This window comes from Leptonychotes weddellii, chromosome 7 (assembly GCF_054177405.1).
Source record: "Leptonychotes weddellii isolate Sample4059 chromosome 7, ASM5417740v2, whole genome shotgun sequence".
In the NCBI taxonomy this organism is placed as follows: Eukaryota; Metazoa; Chordata; class Mammalia; order Carnivora; family Phocidae; genus Leptonychotes; species Leptonychotes weddellii.
Genome location: NC_138375.1, coordinates 184,620 through 206,506, shown reverse-complemented (window position 1 = coordinate 206,506; position 21,887 = coordinate 184,620). Strand labels below are relative to the sequence as shown.

The 21,887-nt window shown below is 51.8% G+C and overlaps 1 protein-coding gene across 5 annotated transcripts in view; it reads right to left on the bottom strand.

Moving 5' to 3' along the window:
- AHRR (aryl hydrocarbon receptor repressor) overlaps nt 1–21,887 on the bottom strand; it is an 80,128-nt gene that overhangs the window by 37,617 nt on the left and 20,624 nt on the right. For all 5 annotated transcript variants that reach the window (XM_081825821.1, XM_081825820.1, XM_081825823.1 and 2 more), the window contains one exon: nt 6,762–6,865. In XM_081825821.1, coding sequence (XP_081681947.1) covers nt 6,762–6,865 — 104 coding nt within the window. The remainder of the gene's footprint in view (nt 1–6,761; nt 6,866–21,887) is intronic.

Genomic DNA, 21,887 nt, shown 5'->3' with positions numbered 1-21,887 from the left:
GAAACCAATAGCTGTGTCTTTGAAAAAAATCCATAAAATGAATAAAACCTCCAGCGCAACTAAGAAAAAAAATGAAAGTCACAAATTACCAATGGAATTAGAAAGGAGACTCAGCTACAGAACTTAAAGACATTAAAAGGACAACATGGGAAAACCTTGAACAATTCTGTACCCATAAATTCAATAAAGTAGAGGAAATGGACCAACTCCTTGAAAGAGGCAAACTATTAAAATTCCCACTAGAACAGATGACTAAATAGTCCTACATTGATTAAAGAAATTGAATCCATAGTTTAAAATCTTCTAACAAAGAGGGGCACCTGGGTGGCTCAGTTGGTTGAGCATCTGACACTTGATTTCGGCTCAGGTCCTGATCTCAGGGCCGTGGGATCGAGCCCAAGTTGGGCTCCACACGCAGCGGGGAGTCTGCTTGAGATTCTCCCTCTCCTTCCCCCTCTGCTCCTCCCCCACGGTGCTTACACTCTCTCTCTCTCTCTCTCCCTCTCAAAAAAAAAAAAAATCTAACAAAGAAAACTCCCAGACCAATTGAATAAACTGGCAAATTCTAACAAATATTTCAGGAGAAAGTAACAGAAGAGAAGGAAGAATTCTTGAGTAACTTCATGAAGCCTGCACCAGCGTGCTTCCTAACCAAAGACACTACAAGCTACAAAAACAGTTCTCATGAACATAAACACAAACATCCCCACAAAATATAACCAAATTTAATCCAGCAACATATAAATAAGATCTATCCTAAGCTAGCAAGTTTGGGCCAACATTTGAAAATGAATCAATGTAATTCATAATATTAACAGACTGGAGGAAAAAAGCCATGATCATGTATCCCAATAGATGCAGACAAAGCATTTGACAAAACTTAATATCCATTTGTAATAAGAATTTCTTAATCTGATATAAGGCATCAAAAAACAGAAAGAAACAAAACCTGAAAAACAAATCTAAGCTAATATCATACTTAACACTGAAAGACTTCAGGTTTCTCCTTACAACCAGGAACAAGACTGACAGAGACGTCCTCTCTCCTCCTATATGTTGCTCACGAAGCCCCGGAAGGGTAATAAGGCAAGAAAAATAAAGTGTGTAGACCGAACAAGTAGATACAAACTGTCTCTATTTTCAGACAACATGATAATCTATGTTAAAAATTCCCACAGAATCTACAAACAAAACAAAACAAAACAAAACAAAAAACTCCCAAGAATTACTAATGAATTCACCAAGTTCACAGCTACAAAGTCAGCCTAGAAAAATAAGTAATTTCTTTGGTATTCTATTTCTAGATAGTAATGGATTTCTATATAGTATTGGAATATAGTATTTCTATATAGTAATAGAAATTGAAATTAAGCAACAGTTCTGGTTATAATAGCAAAAGTAACAGAAAATACTTGGGTATAAATCTAACAATATACACAGGATCTCCATGCCACACACTCCAGACACAGACGAAAGCAGCAAAAGACCGAATGGTGTGCTCATGCATTAGGGATCAGTACTGGTAGGTGTCAGTTCTCCCCAACTTGACCTACTGATGTAACACAATCCCAGTCCAAATCCAAGCAGGAAGTTTTGTAGACAGCGACAAGCTAACTCTAAAATTTATATGAAAAGACAGAGAAACCTAGAAAAGCCAAAACAGTTTCTGAAAAAGAACAAAAATTGGAAGATTCACACTACCCGATTTTGAGACTTGTTCTAAAGCTGCCGTGATTGAGGCAGGCTGGTGCCTGTTTGTGAAAGGTCACGCACACAATCAACGGCAGAACAGAGTCCAGAAACAGACTCACAAAACTAGGGCAAACACGAGGATATTAATATGCAAAACGAGTGTATCTCAGCCCAAACCTCACACCTTGAACCAAAGTTAACTAAAAATGAGCCGTAAGCCTGAATGCAAAACAGGAAACTATAAAACTTTGGAGCCAAACATAAAATAAAAATCATTTCAACCTAGGTTAGGTAAAGAGTTCTCAAATGTGACACCAATATAATGATCTATTTAAAAAATGGATAAATGGGTTAATCGCAGGAAACAAACTGAGGGTTGCTGGAGTGGGGGGTGGGGTGGGAGGGATGGGGTGACTGGGTGATAGACACTGGGGAGGGTATGTGCTCTGGTAAGCGCTGTGAATTGTGCAAGACTGTTGAATCTCAGATCTGTGCCTCTGAAACAAATAATGCAATATATGTTAAGAAAAAAAAAAAAAGAAGAAGAAGAAGAAGGTAGCGGGAGGGGAAGAATGAAGGGAGGGGAAGAATGAAGGGGGGGAAATCGGAGGGGTAGACAAACCATGAGAGACGATGGATTCTGAAAAATAAACTGAGGGTTCTAGAGGGGAGGGGGGTGGGAGGATGGGTTGGCCTGGTGGTGGGTATTGAGGAGGGCAGGTTCTGCATGGAGCACTGGGTGTTGTGCACGAACAATGAATCATGGAACACTACATCTAAAACTAATGATGTAATGTATGGGGATTAACATAAGAATAAAAAAAATGGATAAATGGGGCTTTGTCAAAATTAAGTACATTCATTCTCTGCAAGACCCTGTCAAGATAATGAAAAGACAAGCCAGACTAGAAGCAAATACTTAAAAATCATATGTACAACAAAGATTGTGTGTCCAGAATACATAAAGAACTCCAAAGTCAAAAGTAAGGAAGCAAACAACCTGAATTTTTAAGTGGGCAAATATTTGAACAGACTGCTTACAAAGGGGCTCTATCAGTGGCAAATAAGCTCAGGAGAAGATGCTCAGCATTGTTAGTCACGAGGGTGTGGACACTCCCATCCACACTTACCATACAACCCAGCAACCACACACGTGGGTATTACCCAAACAAAACCAAAACCTATGTTCACAGGAAAACCTGCATGTGGATGTTTGTTGCAGCTTTATTCATAATACCAAATCCTGGAAACTCAAACATCCCTCAAAGGTCAGGTGGACAAGCACGCTGAGATGCATGCGCACCGGAGAATGACAAAATCATCTGAGCTACACGCAGCCCACGTGGCTGGGTCACAGCCATATCTTGCTGGTGCCCAAGCTCCCTGCCGTAGGGACCCACACCCAGATGTCCTGAGAATAGCAGCTGGAGAAGGCCCCAGGGGCTGGAGAACATGGGCATGCTGGCCAGGGTACCGCACATGGGCAGCCCCAGGGAAATTAGGGCACAGTGGAACTGTTGTGTGTCTTCATTATGATGGTGGCCACACCACACCGCCAATAAGAACAAATTTTAGCGTGCATGAACTTAAAAACAGTGTTAGAAAATGTACCCATGGCAGAGCTGAACTCTAGTGAGGGTCAAGCGGTCAGTAGTCCACAGCTCCTGCTAGCACACTGCATGTCCACACTCAACACTACAGCCCGCCTTAGCAGTAGGAATAGAAACCCAGGACGCCGCTATTTGTGACCTAATATGTATGTTTCCAGAACCTGCCTATCCCACACCACACCTCCCCTGTCACCCCATGCCCAGCACCTTTGCCAAGGTGTGCGCTGGGCAGCCCCTCTGGCCATCCATCCTGGCTTCTTGATGCGGCCACGGGCCCAGGAGCACTAACCACAGACAGAGAAACACCAGGCCCTGCCCCAACCCCAACAGGGACCCTGGACCCCCAACGGCTCTGAATCTTGTTTTTTTAATCTTAAAATAGCAGACATTAGACCACAGGCCTTTTAAGTGAGTGCCAGCTCTAAATTTTTATGAATTTATGATGCCTGCCATAAACCTCTCATTTTTTCCAGTTTGTCTTTAAGAGACTGAAGATTGGAAATAAAAGCTGGATTTTCTCGTTATTGTGGCTTGATTTGTTTATTTTGCTGTTACATTTTTAAACTTCAAAAAGAGTCTCTAATTTCAAAGTTTGAGAACCCCCACACTAGAAATGCAGTGAGGAGAACCCTCACCATACAACCTAGCCTGTTTCCAATCCAAGGGAACTTCCAGAAACTTCTGTGGTCACAGAGAACGTGTTACAAGAGGTGGCAGTCTGCATGATGGAGCAGGGCAGGGGGCCAGCAGGACAGCCCGCATCCTTGGGTCCTGTCCCAGAGGGTCACTCCCCAAATGTGAACACCCTGGGCCAGTGGCAGGTATGGGGCTAGGCACCGCCCTTCCCGCCCTCCTAGCCCTGAGGGAGCTGCTCTGCTCCCCGGGCACAGGCCTGGCCACTTCCTGGGCTTCAGCTGTGCAAGGACCTCAATGCCACATCCAGGTCCACGTCCTGAGGCCCCCAGAGGAGACCTGCTCCGAGCGCGGAGGGCAGGACAGCTGCTGCAGACCCACAGAGGGGCCGGAGGGTAGTGCTGTGGACCACAGCGGTCCCCTGGGCTCCAACAGGAGATCGGAGCGCTGTGCGCATATGCTTTTGTTGTAGTGGGGACACAGTTTAAAGATTTCATCATCTTAATTTTGAACATGAATTAGAAAAAGAGCAATGCCAGTCATCTTTCGCCTGGAATAAAACTCAAGCTGGCACAATGTTTTCCAGCCCCAAGCTTACTAACACTGACAGAAAAATCCAACTTTAAAGGAAAAATTAGTATTTAAGAATCTGCTTCCGAAAAACATGATAAATAATGAAGTATGGAAATACTTCCTCTATGGAAACCACAATATTTCTAAAAGTGCCTCTGCTGCTAAAAGCCATGCTCTGCTCCAGACGGGACTAAAAGCTGCAGGGGCTCTAAGAAGGGGGTCCCCAGGCACCCACCATACTGAATTTTCATGGAGATTAAACACAAGTATGTACTTCCTCCTATTTTTATTTTTTAAAAAGGAAGTGATTTATAAGCTCCTTGATCTTCATGAGAACAATCACGTCATCAGGGGTGAAGGCCATGGGGGGATGTGGAAGGTATGTGGGGTTGTGGGGGCCCCTTGGGGACCGTTGGGGGTCATGGGGGATCATGGAGGCCATGGTGAGTCATGGAAAGCCATGGGGTCGTGGGGGTCCCTTAGGGACCATGGGGGGGGTCATAAGGGGTTATGGGAGGCCATAGGGGGTGAGGAGGGTCCCTGTGGGGACTATGGGAGGCCATGGAACTGTGGGAGGCTGTGGGAAATCCTAGGGGATCATGGGGGTCCCTTGGGGACCATGGAGGGACATGGGGGGCCATGGGATCATGGGGTCTCTGTGGGGACTGTGGGTGATATGGGGATCATGGGGGTCCCTTGGGGACCATGGGAGATATGGGGGTTGTGGAGACCTATGGGGGGTCATGGGTCACGGTGGGCAGATGGGAACCCCCAGATTCCAGGCACAAGCGTCTCTGGCTCCCCTCCAATCAGCCCAGATGTTTTCCATCTGTCCACCTGTCAATGGCAGATGGTAGCACCCCGCCCTGCGCCTTCCCTTCAGGTGAGGCAAAGTGAGGTCATCTCAGGCTGAGGTGCCCGAGGGGCACGTGCCCACCACCATAGCCCACGCGCCAGATAGCTGAGCACCAGGAATTCACGCGCAGACAGTGGGAAGCCGCTGACATGGTCAGGGAGAGCATCGAGGTGGGAAGTGGACTGAAGGATGGGCAGCAAGAAGCAGGAGGGGCGAGCCTGGAGGACAGTCTCTGACCCCTGTCCTCCATGAGGGGCGCTGACACCCCTCGCAGAGGACACGATGAACAGCAAACCACTGAGATCGTTCCAGCGGTGAAGGTGCCAGGGCAGCAGCCTGGCCACGGGGCAGTGCCCAGGCCAGCTGGCAGGGGAGGGGCTGGGGCTTCCCTCCAGGACCCACCGGCAACAGGTCACTCTGGCTGCCATGGGGCAGCTGGGGTGCAGACAGGGCACCAAGAGAAGAGGCCGATGGGCTCCAAGCAGACTCAATGGCATCAGTGTGAAAGGCGCCCATTCGCCACCGTTTCTGCCCTTCGTGAGTCAGCCTGACAGATGGGTGGGCATGTGCAGCCGAGGACGCTTCACCTGGGGGGACAGAACTGCCCCCAAACAGGGCTGGAGGCTGAGGACCTGGTGTAGGCGTCCCAGGAGGACACGCAGGAGGACGTGGGGCCCGGCCCCTCTGGGACCGTTGGGGAAGCATGAGCTCGGGGGCACCTCTGCCGCTGGTTATGGGCAGCCTGCGTCCTCCAGCCCCTCCTGAGATGGGGCAAACCAGGGACCTGGTCTCTGGGCTGCTGGTGCAGACAGAGACCCCCTCTCTCTGTGTACAGTGACTTGACCGAGCCCAGAAAGCTCCACCTTGCCGTCCTACCGTGCTTGAGAAACTGAGCCATGGCATTCCCCTGCCCTCGCGAAGCAGACCACATGAGAGGGTCAGGACCTCAGAGTCACCAGAGGTGGGGGGCCCCGTCTCGGGGAAAAGGCTGACCTGGGCCCCTGATGCCTGTGTGTAACTATTGGTGTTAAATGGATCAGCCGGGCACACCTGCCAGATCCTGGGAAGCTCAGTGTGCAATTCTCTGTTATTAATTAAAAAGAAAAAACCTGCTTAATTTTTATCAGGTTCTTCCACTGACAAGTAAAACCAGAGAATGTAGAATGAAAAACGATTTTCAGATTTGAGGTGCATGGACCAAGGTCACCCCTGTTCTTTCTGTCCCAAGATGCTGGACCTCATCCGAGCATCTGTGCCTGACCTCCATGGCTCCCAGGGCAGTCCTGGAGCTCCATCTTGCAACATTTAATTGTCAGCGGTCCAACCTGCTGGGGTGGGGGGACACGGACGGCCTGCACAGCATGACAGGCGTGTGATCGAAGGGCAAGGGGGCTCACCTCCAGCAGCAGCCTTCCCTCCAGCACGGCAGATCTTGCGCTCAGACCGCGGTCTTCGGGGGAGGGGGCACTGACCGCCAGCTGCCGTGGGCCCTTCGGCACAGCTGTCAGAGAAGAACAAAGCAAGGCCGTCAGCTCCCTGCCAGGGCCCCAGACCCACTCACCTTCTTGTGTTTCCCCAGTTCTTGGCTGCCACCATCTGCAGGCAAAGCCACACTCCCAAGCTGACCCGGGGTCTCCTGGGCAGGACACACTGGGGCAGCACAGGCTCAGGTCGCAGGGCGGGAGGAGAGCTAGGACCCGGGCCAGGCGGGGCCGCCGGTGGGAGCCCCGGTGTGATATTCAGGAGTTCAGGCCATCTGGGCTGGGCCTGACCCCGAGGACCCCACCCCTGTTCTGCTCCCCAGAAACCGCTCAGAGTCCCACCCTGCCTCAGGGACCCCCCTGGGGTCCTCAAAGCTCCTCTCTGGAGATGCAAGCTCCAGCACGTGCCCTAACTCAGCCTTGCTGCCCTACATAACTCGGACCCCCCTCGAGGGCCTGAGTGACCTCATCACGCCCCCCCGCTCCCCCAACCCCTCCCCAACCCGCCACCTGGCATGGAACAGCCCACACGGCATGGGCTTCCCAGCTGGAAAGGAAGCCCCAGGAAGTCCTGCTGGAGAGACTCAGGTGCCCCCGGGGGGCGGTTTCCTGGTCCCCCCGACTCCCAACCCCAGTGTGGCTTCATCTCCATCTGGGGGTGAAGAGCTCAGACATACAGACATGCAGGTCACACAGGCAGATGTCGTCCACATCCCAGCTCACCAGCCCCTGCTGCAGGGTCCCCCTCGGCATGCAGAATTATAGAGGGTCCCCTGGGGTAGGGAAAGGGGCCTGGGGCCTCTGTGGAGGGCACGGCAGGGCAGGAAGTGCTTCCCAGCTGTCCCTCAGATCGGTTTCCAGACTGAAGCTGCAGGTGATGTCAGTGCAACTAGGGGTCAAAGGGCCATGTTCGAGGCAGACAGAACCCTTGCATTTGTTCTGGTCCTGGGGGAAAATATAAACACGGGCGCTTCCATCTCCCGCAATTTCTCTTTAAAAATCATCAGGCTGTGCTGAACTTCTCCTCCGGAATGTGCTGGTCTGTGGTGGTTGTGCCCTCCAGGTGGTGTTGGTGTCCGCTGAGCCACACTCGGACCCAGGATCTGTTCCACACCCCTGCGCCCCCGCCCAGCTATTAGTGAGCAGTGGGCAGCATCTACTCGGCTGGCAAGTTGGATAGAAACTGGCCCCCCGAGGCCCCCAGAGCCCTAGGGCTGCCGGGCCCCCTATGCGTGCACTCCAGGTGAAATGACCTATGCCCCCTGCTCGGTGGGACGGGACCACTGTGGACGGAGACCCCTGTGTCTCACCCCACGCCAGCCGCACTGCTGGACCAGCAGCGCCCTGCCCCCGAGCCGAGGCCACGCTGGGCCCCTGCCCTGAAGCCTTGTGCTGCCTGGCACAAGCACGTTGTTGGCCAAGTGTCCACAGGGGCAAAGGGGTGGATGCAGGGCGGCGGCCCTCAGAAGAGCCCCACATCGTGGCCTTTGGTCTCTGTCTGGCTTCCCCGTCCCGCCCTCTCTCAGAGGCCTTTGCTCTATCAACAACCCCCCCCACCCTGCACTGGACCTTTGTTCTCTGCACTAAATATTTCCAGAAATGAACCCATTTCCTTGGGCAGAAATCAGGTGTATCCGGGTAACATGAACAGTCATACCTGGGGGCCCCTGGGCAAAGGTGCAGAGACGGTTGGTGCTCCAGACGGCCCAGGCCTCTCTTCCTAACGGAAAACCTCACCAGCAAGCAAGCTCCCACCACTCACTGAGCTTCAAGGCAGCAAAACACTGAGCTTGGAGATGTGTCAAAAGTCAGAGACGTTTAGAGGTGCTTAGTTGTACCCTCTTTGGCACGTCACCCTGTTGACTCAACACTCAGTCGGAAAGCCGAGCGCTCTGAATACAGTGAACCCACACGGCTCTGCCCCCAGCACCCAGAAGCAGAAAACCGACCCTGGAGAAGCCAGCGCTGCCGTGTCCCCCCGAAGGGAACCCCAGAGGTTGAGGGGAGCCTCTGCGAGGGGTCACACATGACCCCATGTTCTCAAAGGTCAAGAAAGATAACGGAGGGCCACCTACCCACACACCCAGGCCACCAAGCCTCCCACAAAGCAAACTCCATTGCAGAGGGGTCATTCCCACCCCCACCCCAGCTCAAACCAGCTCCCTGCCTCCAGCCTTCCCCAACATGCCCCTCAAATTAGGGGAGGGGAGGTGTGGGGTTGGGCTATCCCTGCCTGCCTGTTCTTTGCCCTGCAGACCCTGTGGGGAGTGATGATTCGCAGACCTGTGAGGCTAGGGTGGGGGAAACCCAGCAGAGTGATGTCACCACGCTGTGGGATGCTCACCGCCCCACACACGCAATGGGCTACGCCCCACCCCACACCCACTAGAGGCAGAAGTGTAGGGCAGCCCCCCAACTTCTCTCCCCTCCCCACCATGTTCTGCACGGGGACACCAGCCCCCCAGCATCGTGTGCCCCCCACCTAGGGGGACCCCCCAACTTCTCTCCCCTCCCCACCGTGTTCTGCACAAGGAAGGACACCAGCCCCCCAGCATCGCGTGTCCCCCCCAGCTGGGCACCCCCACTTCCCCTCCTCCGCAGCCACATCCCTGCGGGGCACGCCCGGCGGGGCCTCCTCTGGGCTCCTGTCACGCGATGGGGCCGTCAGCCCCGCAGTGACAGCCACCTGGACCCCGGCCAGGGCCTCGCGTGCGAGCAGAGCCGCCAACGGGCCCCACCCCCAGGCCTGTGGCAAGACAGAAAGAAACCGAATGTGGAGCTGAGCCGGGGGTGGGGCCAGCTTTCCCGGAAATCCATGTGAGCTGATGGGGCCTGCGCCTCACTTCCCAGGTCCCCCAGTTCAGGGGCCCTCAGGGAACTGAAACAGGGTAGCAAACTCCAGTGGGGTGTGGGGTCACAGCCAGCATCCACCATTCCCCTTCTCAGCGAGTGTGCCCAGGCGACGGACCACGGGGGCAGCCCCAGCGGGGGCGGGGGCAGGCAGCAGCCTGCAGGCTGTCCCCCCAGCCCCTCCCAGCTCCGCTCTGCCCTGGATCGGCGCTTCCCTCCTGGGTCCTGCTTTCTTTCTCCCCTCTGACCGCAGGTCTCACCTGCGGGTCTGAGCCGGGAGTGAAAGGGGGCTGGGGCTGAGGACGGGGGGACTGCCAGTGCCCTGGAAGCCTCCGCAGACAGACCCCAGCCCCATGCTGGGCGTGCCCTGGGGGGTCCCACCCTCTCTATGCCCAGCCCCCAGCTGGCCCCTGTCACCCCCTCATCTGCACTTGATTGCCCATAGTAAAGGGTCAGGGAGAAGGGCTCTCAGGAAATGGGTGGGGGTACAGGGTGTCCTTCTGGGGAGCTGATGGAAGTGTGAGGAGGAGCCTGCCATGGGCCCCTCAAAGGCCTGGCTTGGTCAGGAGAAATTCCAGGGATGAGAGGCACACCAGTGCCCAGGGTGTGAGAGCCCCCAGGAACCAGCTGGGGATCAAGAGGCCTGTCCACGCCCAAGTGCCCCATGGCCCTCGTGAGCTGCTGGTGCTGTCCGGCCCACAGAAAGGGGGCCAGGCTGCAGGCCCTGGCTCCCACCAGGACCACGTCCCATTGGCCCCACCCTGTTGGCAGCCAGTCCTCCTGCCCTGCCTGGACTCTGAGGGGCAGGTGGGGGCCTCTACGAGCCCTGGGGATCGGCCTGAGGCCAGCATTCAGCACCCGGTCTGTCACACAGAGCTCAGGCCCACACGGCAGGAAGAGGAGGCAAGGGCCAGGCTGCCCACTCCCAGAAACGAATGGACTCCCTCAGGCTCACAGCTCAGCCTGAATCCTGGTGGAAGCCTGCACCGCTTGGCCCTGCAAGTCCCTCCCCCACTCTGAGTCACCCAAGGGGCCCGGAGGGCCAGCCACATGGAGACTTCCACTGCGGTCCACGCTGTCCACCAACTGGCTGCAGAGTTCACTGCGGCCAGCGCGTCTCACTTCAATGATTTCTTACATCCCTAACAAGGTCCATCTGGGACAGAGAATTGGAGAAATGATGGAGACAGTGGCCATCCCTGTACACAGACAGGCGGGGGTGTCGGGGTGCTTAAGAGGGAGAGTTCGCTTCCCTTTGAGGCTCGGACTGGGGCTGCCTGCACCCTGCCAGCCCCCAGCCAGCACCCCCACCTCCTTGTCAAGAGCCCTCCATTTCCCTCACACATGGGGCATTCAGAGCAAGGTGCCACCCTGGGCCAAGCCACGTGCCCTGGGGCCCAGCATCCCACCACAGTGGCTGCTTAGAGTCGTGTGGCTGGGTCTGGCCAGTGGGAGACGCAATACTCTTGGTGGAGGAGAAGCTGGAGGACTCCCCTATTTCTGCCTCTGGATGGTGCTGGGATGCTGAGAAGGTGGCAGCCACTTTGTTCCCAGCTTGGGGGAAGCCTACTCCTTGGCAGATAGGACAGGTGAGCCAGGATAAGTGGGTCCAGGATGTAGCATGCACTGAATGTGGGATGCATGAAATTGTCTAGGGGTTGGGGCAGGACCCTTGTCACCCAGGGTGATTGAGAGAAAAGCCAGGGGCCCCACTGGAGGCTGGACTGAGACCCCAGTTCTGACCATCTGCAGGTCCTGGAGTGGACAGGCCCATGTCCACAGACCAGCTGAATGGAACACATGCCTGGTAAAACCTGGCACTATTTCAGGGTCGAGCCAAGAGTTGTGGGGCTCTGCACCATGTGCCAGCCTTCATGCTCTGGGTGGCACCTATGGCATGTCTCATCTGGGTCATGTCTTCCTCCAGCCCTGGTCTAGCATTGTGCTGCCCCAGGCCTTCACAGGTCAGAGCCCACCTCCAGCCTTGCCTGTGCATACCTACAGAGGCAGATGGCGTGACCGCAGCTCTGCTCTTCCCCGTGCTACGCCCAGAGGTCAGGGGCAGAGGGGAAGCAAGTGAGCTTGAAGCACCCAGGGGACCCCCAAGGAGCAGGCGTGCCCTCCTATTTCTGGCCACTTCTCATCAGAAGCTAACTTCCGCCCCAGACCCCTTCGGAGGCATGCTTAGCAGAGAAGAGCAGACAGCTTAGAACAGGGGGTCCCGGGAGCCTCAGCTCCCCTATAAGACAGGTCCAACACCATCTGACATGCTGTGTGCGGGGCCTGGGAGTGAGCTGCACCTTCCTCTCGGCATGACACCTGGGGGCCGGGGCGCTCACCTGCAGACTGACAGGTGCAGGATGTGGGGGTCCTGCCATGAGGGAAGGTCAGCTGTCCCACCCACCACCAGGCCCCCTTCCGGGGGGCAAACGTGAGGCTTCTCCCGGGCCCACGTGTGTTCAGGAGCAGACGGGTGCCCTGAGGAGCCCCAGCTTACCTCTTGCAACACCCAATCTCTCCAATCAGACTAAGGCCCTGGCAGAAAGAGTCAGGGGAGAGCACACGCTTCCCAGGAGCGGGGGTGGGGGTGGGGGGGCTTCGGTGGGTGTGGAGCTGCTGCTCACGGGAGGGCAGGCTCCCTACCCCAACAGGGTCTACAGACCCCTCTGCAGTTTCTACAGCAAATTAATGGACCATCACCTCACAGTTTTCAAACTTTTAAACCATCCCCCCTTTTACTTTTCAAGGACTAAAAGATTAACTCCTTGTTTTGCCTTTGGCAGATGAAAAGGGGCATCCATGCTGGAAGAAAGGGGTATACAGTGATCCTCAAGGGCCTCGAACCATTCACAGAGGAAAGTCTTGGCCACTCCGTTACCTTCTGAACAGACCGTCCTCTGCACCCGGATGCAGAGAACAGATTCATTCACTTCCTTCCCTAAGAGGCTTGCGGTTTGTGGTGCTCTGGTGTCGGAGGTCCACCCAGCTCCTGCACGGGGAAGGGTTAGAGGAAACAGGAATACCACCCTCAGGTTCTCTGTGTGGGAGGCTGCTGACAAGCAGAGTCTCCTCTAGCCATCGAAAGGAGGTGAGGTCCCAACAGAGAAGTGGGGAGCACCCAGGTGGGTGGTGGGCTGAGAGGTAGGAGGACAAAGTGCAGACCGACGGGCACAGGGTGGCTCTGGAAAGGCCCTTGGAAGGACAGTGGGCTGTGTACAGAGTAGGTGAGTCCAGCACGTGTGGGGAAAGGCCCCTAGTCAGGGCAAGTGTCTGGGGAGGGGCCAGGACGATGAGGGTCCTGGAGAACCCCCAGCCATCCCAGAAAACAGGCAGCACCAGCTGAGAGAGGGCCGGTCAGGATGCTCCTGGGAGTGGGGGCTCTCCCCATCCTGGGGCATCCACAGAGGCCCATCTGTCCTACAGCCACAGAGCAAGGATGTGCTGGCCCTGTCCCCGGGAAGGCAGGCCCCTCACACCTGGGTGGGGGGCAGACAAGACTTTCTTATGGTTCCTGTGAAAAGATACAGTGGCCCAACCTGCATGTTCCCCCTGCAGCTCTGTGGGGACCTCGCCTGCCCCAAATGAAGGGCACCGATCCATGATCTACTCTGAGTCTGCAGACGGATGGAGGTTTTTGGAGGGAGGCTCACAGGGACACTTCATTTCACCAGGGCTGCGGGCACGACCAGAAGAGACCCCCAATGGGGTAGCACGAGGCCTGGGGGGACATGCCTGCTGGCCTCCCCTTTCTGGGGAGTCCATTCGTCTGAGCCTGGATGTCTCCCCATACCAGTGAGGGGGTGCGCCCCAGCCACACCCCCACAGACCTCCCAAGCACTGCCCCCTCCTGTGAATGACAAAATTATTTCATGATTACACACAAGCAGGGCCCACGGGGGCCAATATTTACCTCTCTCATCCCTGCATCATGCCAACCAACCAGGTGGACCCAACAGGTGAGACAACAGGCCTAGAGGGGTGGATGCAGGAGGAGTGGAAACAAGGTATGTCCTGTGTGAGGGTGTGTATGTTCTGTGTTGGGGCCTGGACAATGTGAGTCTGAGGAAGGGAGGGAGAAGCGATTTACTTTACGTAGGTTGCTTCTGACACGTGGTGTGAGCGCATCTTAACAGCAGGAGAAGATGCTTATTTATGCCCTGCGTGTGGGGGAGGAGAGCCAACAGCCTGGGCAAGGGTCCCAGCAGGTGTGGACTGGAGGGCTTGTGTCCTTCCAAGACCCTTGCATTAGGAGGAGGGGACTAAAGCTGCCATTCAAAGCCTTGAGTTCCCAACATAAGAAAAAACATCAGGAGTATAAACAAACATGCTCGTTTCTCACAAGCACTGCATTTCGAAAATAAGAGAACAGTCCGAGATGTATCATCCGGTTGTTGATTTTCTATAAAAATTTTCCATACATTCCAAAATGCACCAGGCAAGCTTTAGAGATTTCACACTTTGATACTGCTCAAAAAGCACCATAAAAAATACATTTCCTCAGAGCCAGTGATGATGGAGAGTCTGTGGCCACCCCATCCACTTACTCTGGTCAAAAGAACACATTTCCAACCCCTTTCTGAGGCACTCTGCGTAACTTGGGCTACACGTTCTGCAGAGAAAACGCACTCTTTCCTTAAATCCCCAGAGCAGGATGCAACCAAAAATAGCTCTTTGAGAAGAAAAAGAAAAAGGAACATTACGCATTGCAGATCCATACTTTCTTCGTGGTGTGAAACATCTGGAACAAGCCAAATAGTTGGGCATTTTTGTTGAGTTTCAACACATCAGAAGAAAAGTACACCAGTGTCAAGCCAAGGGTTCAAGAAACATTTTGTGACACACAACAAAACAAAACCCCAAAAGGGTACTGTTGCTTTTAAAAAGTCAAATACTTATTCAGTGAATACGTGCATGCATGCGGATGTAAGACACAGTGTGTGCATGCCACCGTGCCGGACCCATGGCACTCAGCGCCAGGAATCAGGGAGCTCTACGACCAGGCAGTTCCAGCCTCGGGGTGCATGCCCGGCGGCCTCTTTGCCAACAGTCCCAGGGCTGTACCTACAGGCCCAGTGTCCCAAGATTTGGAGGAGCAAAACTGCCAGAGAACATCTGATTCATGTATGAAAAATGAATTTATAATAAATTTATAAAGAAGCCTCCAGTTACATAACCTTGAATTTGCAAATAACCCGGCTTGAGGTTGGCCTGTGAGTCACCCTCACACGTCACCATGAAGTGAGCGGTTCCTATCACCCATGCGTCATTCGCGGTCGATGCTGTGGACAGAATGGAGGTGGAAGGCTTCCGTGCCCAAAGCTGTCTGCGGGCTCGGGGGCCTCTGCAGGACGCAGTCATTCACTCGCTCACGCCAGCATCCCTGCCCGTCCTGGGGCACACCTCCTAGGGGGGCTCTGCCAGCAGTTTGGGGGAGGCGTGATGGGAGGAGTGTGGCTGGGGAGGCAGCCTAGGGACGACACCGAGTAAGGACCTGAAGAAGCTGAGGGACTAGGGGGGGCCTGGCTGCACGAAAATGAAGCCAGCAGGTGCGCGGGGCTATCAGGGAAGCATCCCCCAAGTGAGACACAAGGAGGCCCCACCTCGTGCTCCATGGCACCCCGTCCCGGTGTCTGCACGATGTCCCAGGCCCACAGCCACCCATCGCCTCCTGCCCACTGACCAGACAGCAACACTCAGACCCAGTCTGCCGGAAATACTGGCTGTTCTCTCTTTACCAAAGGACTGGGTGCCCAAAGAGGCCAAGTGCTTCTAAAGGGTACAAACACGACCTGCCTGAGAAACACATGCGTGTGCCATGGTCACCAGACATTCGCCCGCCCACCGTCGCCCCCCGCTCCCCTAGGGACTCGCTCTTGCACCCGCTCTGGGGCTTCCATGATGCACACCTCAGAGCACCTTTTCAGATTTTTTGTTTTCTTTCTCCCTCCGTCTGGTCATGTGTTTATGTTTTATTTTGAGACAATGTCCAACTTACAGAAAAGCTCTAAGAACAGCACAAAGTGCACAAACACACTTTGCCCAGAGACTCCACCAACTGTCCCACAAACACCCTTTCAGCCAGGGGTTGGGTCCCTGCGCCCAGTCTCCTTGGTCCTCTTCCACGTCCGTGACCTTGACCCTGAAGATCATTGCCAGTTACTTTGCAAACCGCCCCTCAGTTTGGGTTTGTCTGGTGTTCCCTCATGGTTAGACCAAGGTCTATCCCTCCTCAACAGGAACATCACCCAAGAGAAAACGTGTTCTTCTCTGCCTCCTGGTGCATGGCACGTGACGTCAATGTACTCCACTATTGGTGGGGTCAGAGTTGGTCGTCTGGGACAGGGGGTTTCTCCATTCTAAGTGTTTCCCTTAAGCATGAATGCATACTTTGTTGGGAGATAGTTTTAAGACTACAATAATCCCACTTCTGACCCCACTTTCACGCACTGATTTTAGCATGAACATTTCTTGCCTGAGTTATTACTATAATGGTTAGTGACCACTGACTTTATAACTCATCTCTGTCTCCAGTCACCTATCCACAGCCCTTCCTCCCGTTTGTATCAGCAGTCTGCCCGAAGGAGAACTATCTCTTACCATTCATTCATTCATTCATTCATCCATAGCAACGTGGGTTTATGGAATACTATTTTATTCACTGGTTTATGATCTATTACTCTCCTTTTTCATTTTAATGCTGAAATGGTCCAGGCTTCGCCAGTGGGAGCCCTTTTGGGATGGCTGTGTCCTGTGGCATGTCTCTCACCCTCTCTGAGCACTGCCTCACTTTCTGGCTCAAGATGCTCTAAGCTGACCTGTGCTCTCCCTGCTCCAACTCTGGAAGGAGGCCTGAGTTCCTTTTGATGGTGAACAGTGTCCAGAAGCCAAGATCAGAATGTGAGCTGTGCTCACAGCTACCTCGGACCTTGCCAGTGGGCAGAGCAAACACATATACACACATATTTATGTCTATAGCTATCTTTATATTTTGAAAACCAGGAGCTCACACCAGTACCTCCAATTCCAATTCAACACGACAGGATTCAGTATAGAGTAGAATGGTTTTTCCTTTAATATTTGGTAGAAATTGCTTTAAAACCATCTGGGCCTAGATTTTAACTACTGATTCAACTTTTTAAAAAAGATTTTATTTATTTATTTATTTATTTATTTATTTATTTATTTATAAATAAAAGAGAGAGAGTGCACGCGCATGCAAGCAGGGGGAGGAGCAGAGGGGGAGGGAGAAAGTGGGGGAAAGAATCCCAAACAGACTCTGTGCTGAGCATGGAGCCCAACAGGACGCTCCATCTTATGACCGCGAGATCATGACCTGAGCCGAAACCAAGAGTCAGACGCTTAACAGACTGAGTCACCCAGATACCCCCGATTCAACTTCTATATATTTTTTAAAGATTTTATTTATTTATTTGACAGAGAGAGACATAGCAAGAGAGGGAACACAAGCAGGGAGAGTGGGAGAGGGAGAAGCAGGCTTCCCTACTGAGCAGGGAGCCCAATGTGGGGCTCGATCCCAGGACTCTGGGATCATGACCTAAGCCTAAGGCAGATGCTTAATGACTGAGCCACCCAGGTGCCCCAGGATTCAACTTCTTTAATAGTCATATGACTATTTGGGGTTTTTATTTCTTCTTGAGTCAATTTTAATGAGCTAAATTTTCAGCAATGTGTACATTTATATTTTCAAATTTATTGGCATAAATTTGTTCATAATAGCCTCAAATTATCTTTTTTTAAAGATTTTATTCATTTATTTGAGAGAAAGAGAGAGAGAACATGAGTAGGGGGAGAGGCAGAGGGACAAACAGACTCCCCACTGAGCAGGGAGCCCATTGTGGGGCTTGATCCCAGGACCCTGTGATCTTGACTTGAGCCAAAGTCAGACGCTTAACTGAGCCACACAGGCCCCCTTTAAATTATCTTTTAAATATCTGTAGCATCTATAAGCATGTTCCCTTTACATCCTTAATACTGTTTATTCTTTTTTCTGCATTCAGTCTCATCAGATCTTTATAAATTTTATCATTGTATAGGAACTCTATCGTATATTTCTTTTCCATTTCACCAGTATCTTCTCCTTTATTATTTTCTTTCTTTGACTCTCTTTTTATTTTACTTTTCTTCACCAGAACTACTAAACCAAATACTTAGTTTATTAATTTTCCACTTTTCTTTTATATATAAACTCATAAGGTTATTTATATCTGAGGATTACTTTAGCTGCATCCTACACATTTTGATTATAAATATTTTCTTCCTTATATAATGTTTTCTTCTTCAATCTATGAGTTATTTAGAAGTGTGTTTATTTCCAAATATAAAGGTTTTCAAGTCATCTATTATTGATTTCCAGCTCACTTGCACTGAGGTCTTAACATGAATTTGTCATAATTTTGTCTTTTGAAACTTATTGAGACTTGCTTTATTGACCAATATGTTTTCAGCATATTTACAAATTTCATGTGGGTTTGAAAAGATGTGAACCCTATAGTTTCAGAGTATAGTGTTTTATGTGTGTCCTTTAGATTTACCTTTTTGCATCATTGAAATCTCCTAGAATCTTTACTGATTTGTATTTATTTGATCTATTAAATACTGAGAGAATTACTTAAAATCTTTCAGGATGATGAATTCATATATTTTTCTGAATAGTTCTGTCAATTTTTGTTTTATATTTTTAAGGTTATGTTACTAGAAGCACAAATTTTAGTGCTTGAAAAAATTTTTTCAATTTAAAATTTTCATTGATTTAAATTTTAAAAATCATTATATAGTGACTCCCTTTGATCTTAAGTAAGGTTTTTTAACCAAAAATCAAATTTTTTACATTAAAATGGCTTCATCAGATTTCTTTCAGTTAGCACTTTTCCAACATATCTTTTCCCAAACTTTTCCTTTCACCTTTCCCATGCCGTTTGTAAGTTGATACAGTAATCCACTCTAATAATCCTTATCTTTTAGCTGGCATATTTAGTCTATTCACATTTACTGTAATTTGTGACATACTTGGGATTTTGTGTTTTCTATTCCATGCTTCCATATCTCTGTTTTCTCCTTTCTTGTCTTTTTTTCTTTGATTGATTACATTTTTTCATTCTATTTTCTCTCTCCACTAGTTTGAAAGGAAATCCCATTTCTCTCATCCTGATGACTATCCTGGACATTGTATGATGAATTAGCTCATCAACTTTCCCAGGAAATTTACACATGAACCACTGAAGTCTGTGCCTCAAGTCTCCCTCTCTACTTTTATATGCTTTTATGGTTAGGAATTTATTCTCTTTCTGGTTTTGTTCTTACAATACATCATTATACTATTTTATACAGTCAGTGTTTGCTTCAATCTGCCCACATAGTCACCACCCTCCTATTCTTCCTTCTATCTCCACTCCAAGTCTCCACCTGGAATTCCCTTCTTTCTGCATGAAGTCCTTTAAAATTTCCTTTTATAAAACTCTCTTTGGGGTCTCAGCCTCACGTAGTTTTTAGTCTCTGAGTATTCCTTAATTTCCTACTGTCTCACTGATATATCATAACAGGTTTCAGATATTTTATCTTTGCATTTTTGGCTGTTAGCAGCAGAATGACTGATTGGTTATTGGTCCATTGTATTTTTGGAAACAGAAGAAACCATATACTTGGTAGCAGAATTCCTCATTAGACTCTAAATGCCAAGGGGATGGAGACCATGGTGGCTCTTCTGTTTTCTTCCTTATAACAGGTTGTTAATATGGAACTCTTTCTGTCTGCAAGAGTTGAGGTCCCAAAACAACAGGGTTCCAACTATACCCAAGTCCCAAAGTGAGATTCCAGGTGACCTAGGCAGAATTGCAAGGGAGGTGTCAGAGACGAGAGATGCTCAAGGCTGGGAGAAGGTCTCCTTGGAGGGGCTGTGTTGTGAGCCCGATGCCCCCACCTGTACCAGGAAATCAGTGAGGGCTGGTATCTCTCTACACTCAAGAAATCCAAAAGACAAAGGCAGTGCCTGAAGCTCCCGGTAGGCACCCAGCTTGCACCAACATGGTAAGTGCTACCTGCCAACCTGGTGAGTCCAAGGTACACGTTTCCTGGCGAGCAGGTAGGGCCACAATGCCCCCAAACTGGCCTGGGATATGTCAAATCCTCCAAATCCTCCTAGAGATATGAGCAGAGGCCTCAACAAAGGAGGCTAGAGGCACCATCTGACACCTGAGGCTAAGAAAGGAGGTGTCAGGGACCAGTTTTGGAGAGGATGGAGTACCAGTGTTACCAACTGCAGTAGAAGACCCCTGGGTCCCCCACTGAGCCCTGCCTGCTAGCTTATGGCAATGCTGCTCACCTAGGACCTCACTGAACCCTTGCCTCTCCTCCCTGCTGCTGCTCTGAACCCGAAGGACAGGAAACCACAGCTACCACTGGGGCAGGACCAAGAGGAGAAGCATCCCTTGAGCCCCAGCCCTCCTGCCTGCGGCAGCCCCAGGTGAGAGTGAGGAGAAGGCTCACACTTGAAAGACAGGTCATACTAATACCAAGCTCAGCCTGCTTAGGGAGCCAATGTGAAGAGGGGGTGTTGGGAGGAGAGACACTAAATTCTCTGGAAGGGACCAGAAACATTGGGGCTGTCCTGGTTCTTCCAGGGGTAGTGGGGGAGCCAGCCACAAAGGAAGTTTGCTGGGGCAGGGAGAAAAAAAATCAAAGCTGTTCTGTGTTGACCCTGAGTTCTGGCTCCTTCTCAGTCCTGAGCTGACGCAGAAACCAAGAGGGAGGGAGTGAATCAGTGCATGCACGGACCAATGAATGCCTGCTCCTCTTCCTGGAAGTAATTTAGATATGGCAAGAGAAATAAAATGGCACATAAAATAATCAAGGAAGATCTGACAACTACTGAGGGACCTTCCTGGGAGCTGGGGTCAGAAGCTGGTGGCCACAGATGTTAGGACAGCAGAAGTGCTCCATCCCGAATGACTCAAAACTACTGCGTCTTTGCTGGAAATGCCACAGGGAGCCATCTTCCAGAAAGTGTTAGTGATGGAGAGGAAGGGGTAAGGGAAGGTGGTTCCAGGAGCAGATGAGGAGGTGAGAGGCCGCAGTGATCCACAACCACGTCCCTGGGGGATGAAGCCACTGGATGCTCCACATGAGAGGAGAGAAGGCAGGTCCCAACCCTCCTGCCCCCAGAGGGCCCTTCTCAGTCAGCTTGAGCCACCATAATGCGACACCTTGCCCAGGTGTTTAAACAACAGACAGGTATTCCTCACAGGTCTGGAGCCTGAGGTCCAAGGTCAGGGCAACAGCAGATTCGGTTTCTGGTGAAAGCTCCTTTCCTGGCTTACAGACAGGGAGAGCCCTCTGGTGACTCTTCTCAGACGGGCACTAATCCTGTGGGGTCGGGTCCACCGCAGGGCCAGATTAAACCTTAATACTCCTAGAGACATCTCCAAACACAGCCACATGGGGGTAAGGGCCTGTGAGTGCATTTGTGGGGGTGCAAACATCCAGTCTGTGACAGGGCTCTTCAAGAGAAGGGTAACTCTCGTGACAGCTAAAAACAGGTACAATGCAGCTAAGCAACCACAAATGCCCCAGTCGTGGGTCACAAGCCCATCAAGAAGCACTGCCCTCCTGACATGCTTCCCAGCCATTGGAGGCTCTGGGGACACACCCTCCCACCAGGAGAGCAGGGACCCAGATCCACCCCTGCAGGGCTCCACAGTGTGTGTGCGGAATCGGACCCCACAGGCTGAGCACAGAGAACACAGAGGGATGGGAGGCCCGGACACGATCCACGGGCAGCCCTGTTCCAGGGTGAGAAATCTCCACGTTCCCACAGAGCCCAAACTGCTTTTCCATTTCCCGTTCCCCCTGGGTTTTGTTCATTGACACTGTTCCCCTCTCTGACACTTCTCTCCACAGCATCAGGAGCCCCGACTGATGCTCCCGTCTGCAGGACTCACAGGGTGGACGCAGCGGGCGGACCTCGGGCTCTTCGTCACCTGTAAGCAGTGTTTCTCCACCACAGGTGCTTATCCCTCTGGCCAGTGAGTCTCCCAGAGGAGCCCACTCTGCAGAGCTTCTGCCTGGGGAAAGGGGCCCTGACTGACCACTGGGCTTAAGTGAGGGGGTGCTGGGGCTTTTTGGACCCCCACATCCTGGGGGAACCAGCTTTGCTCCGGCCCCACCTCAAGGGTCCTT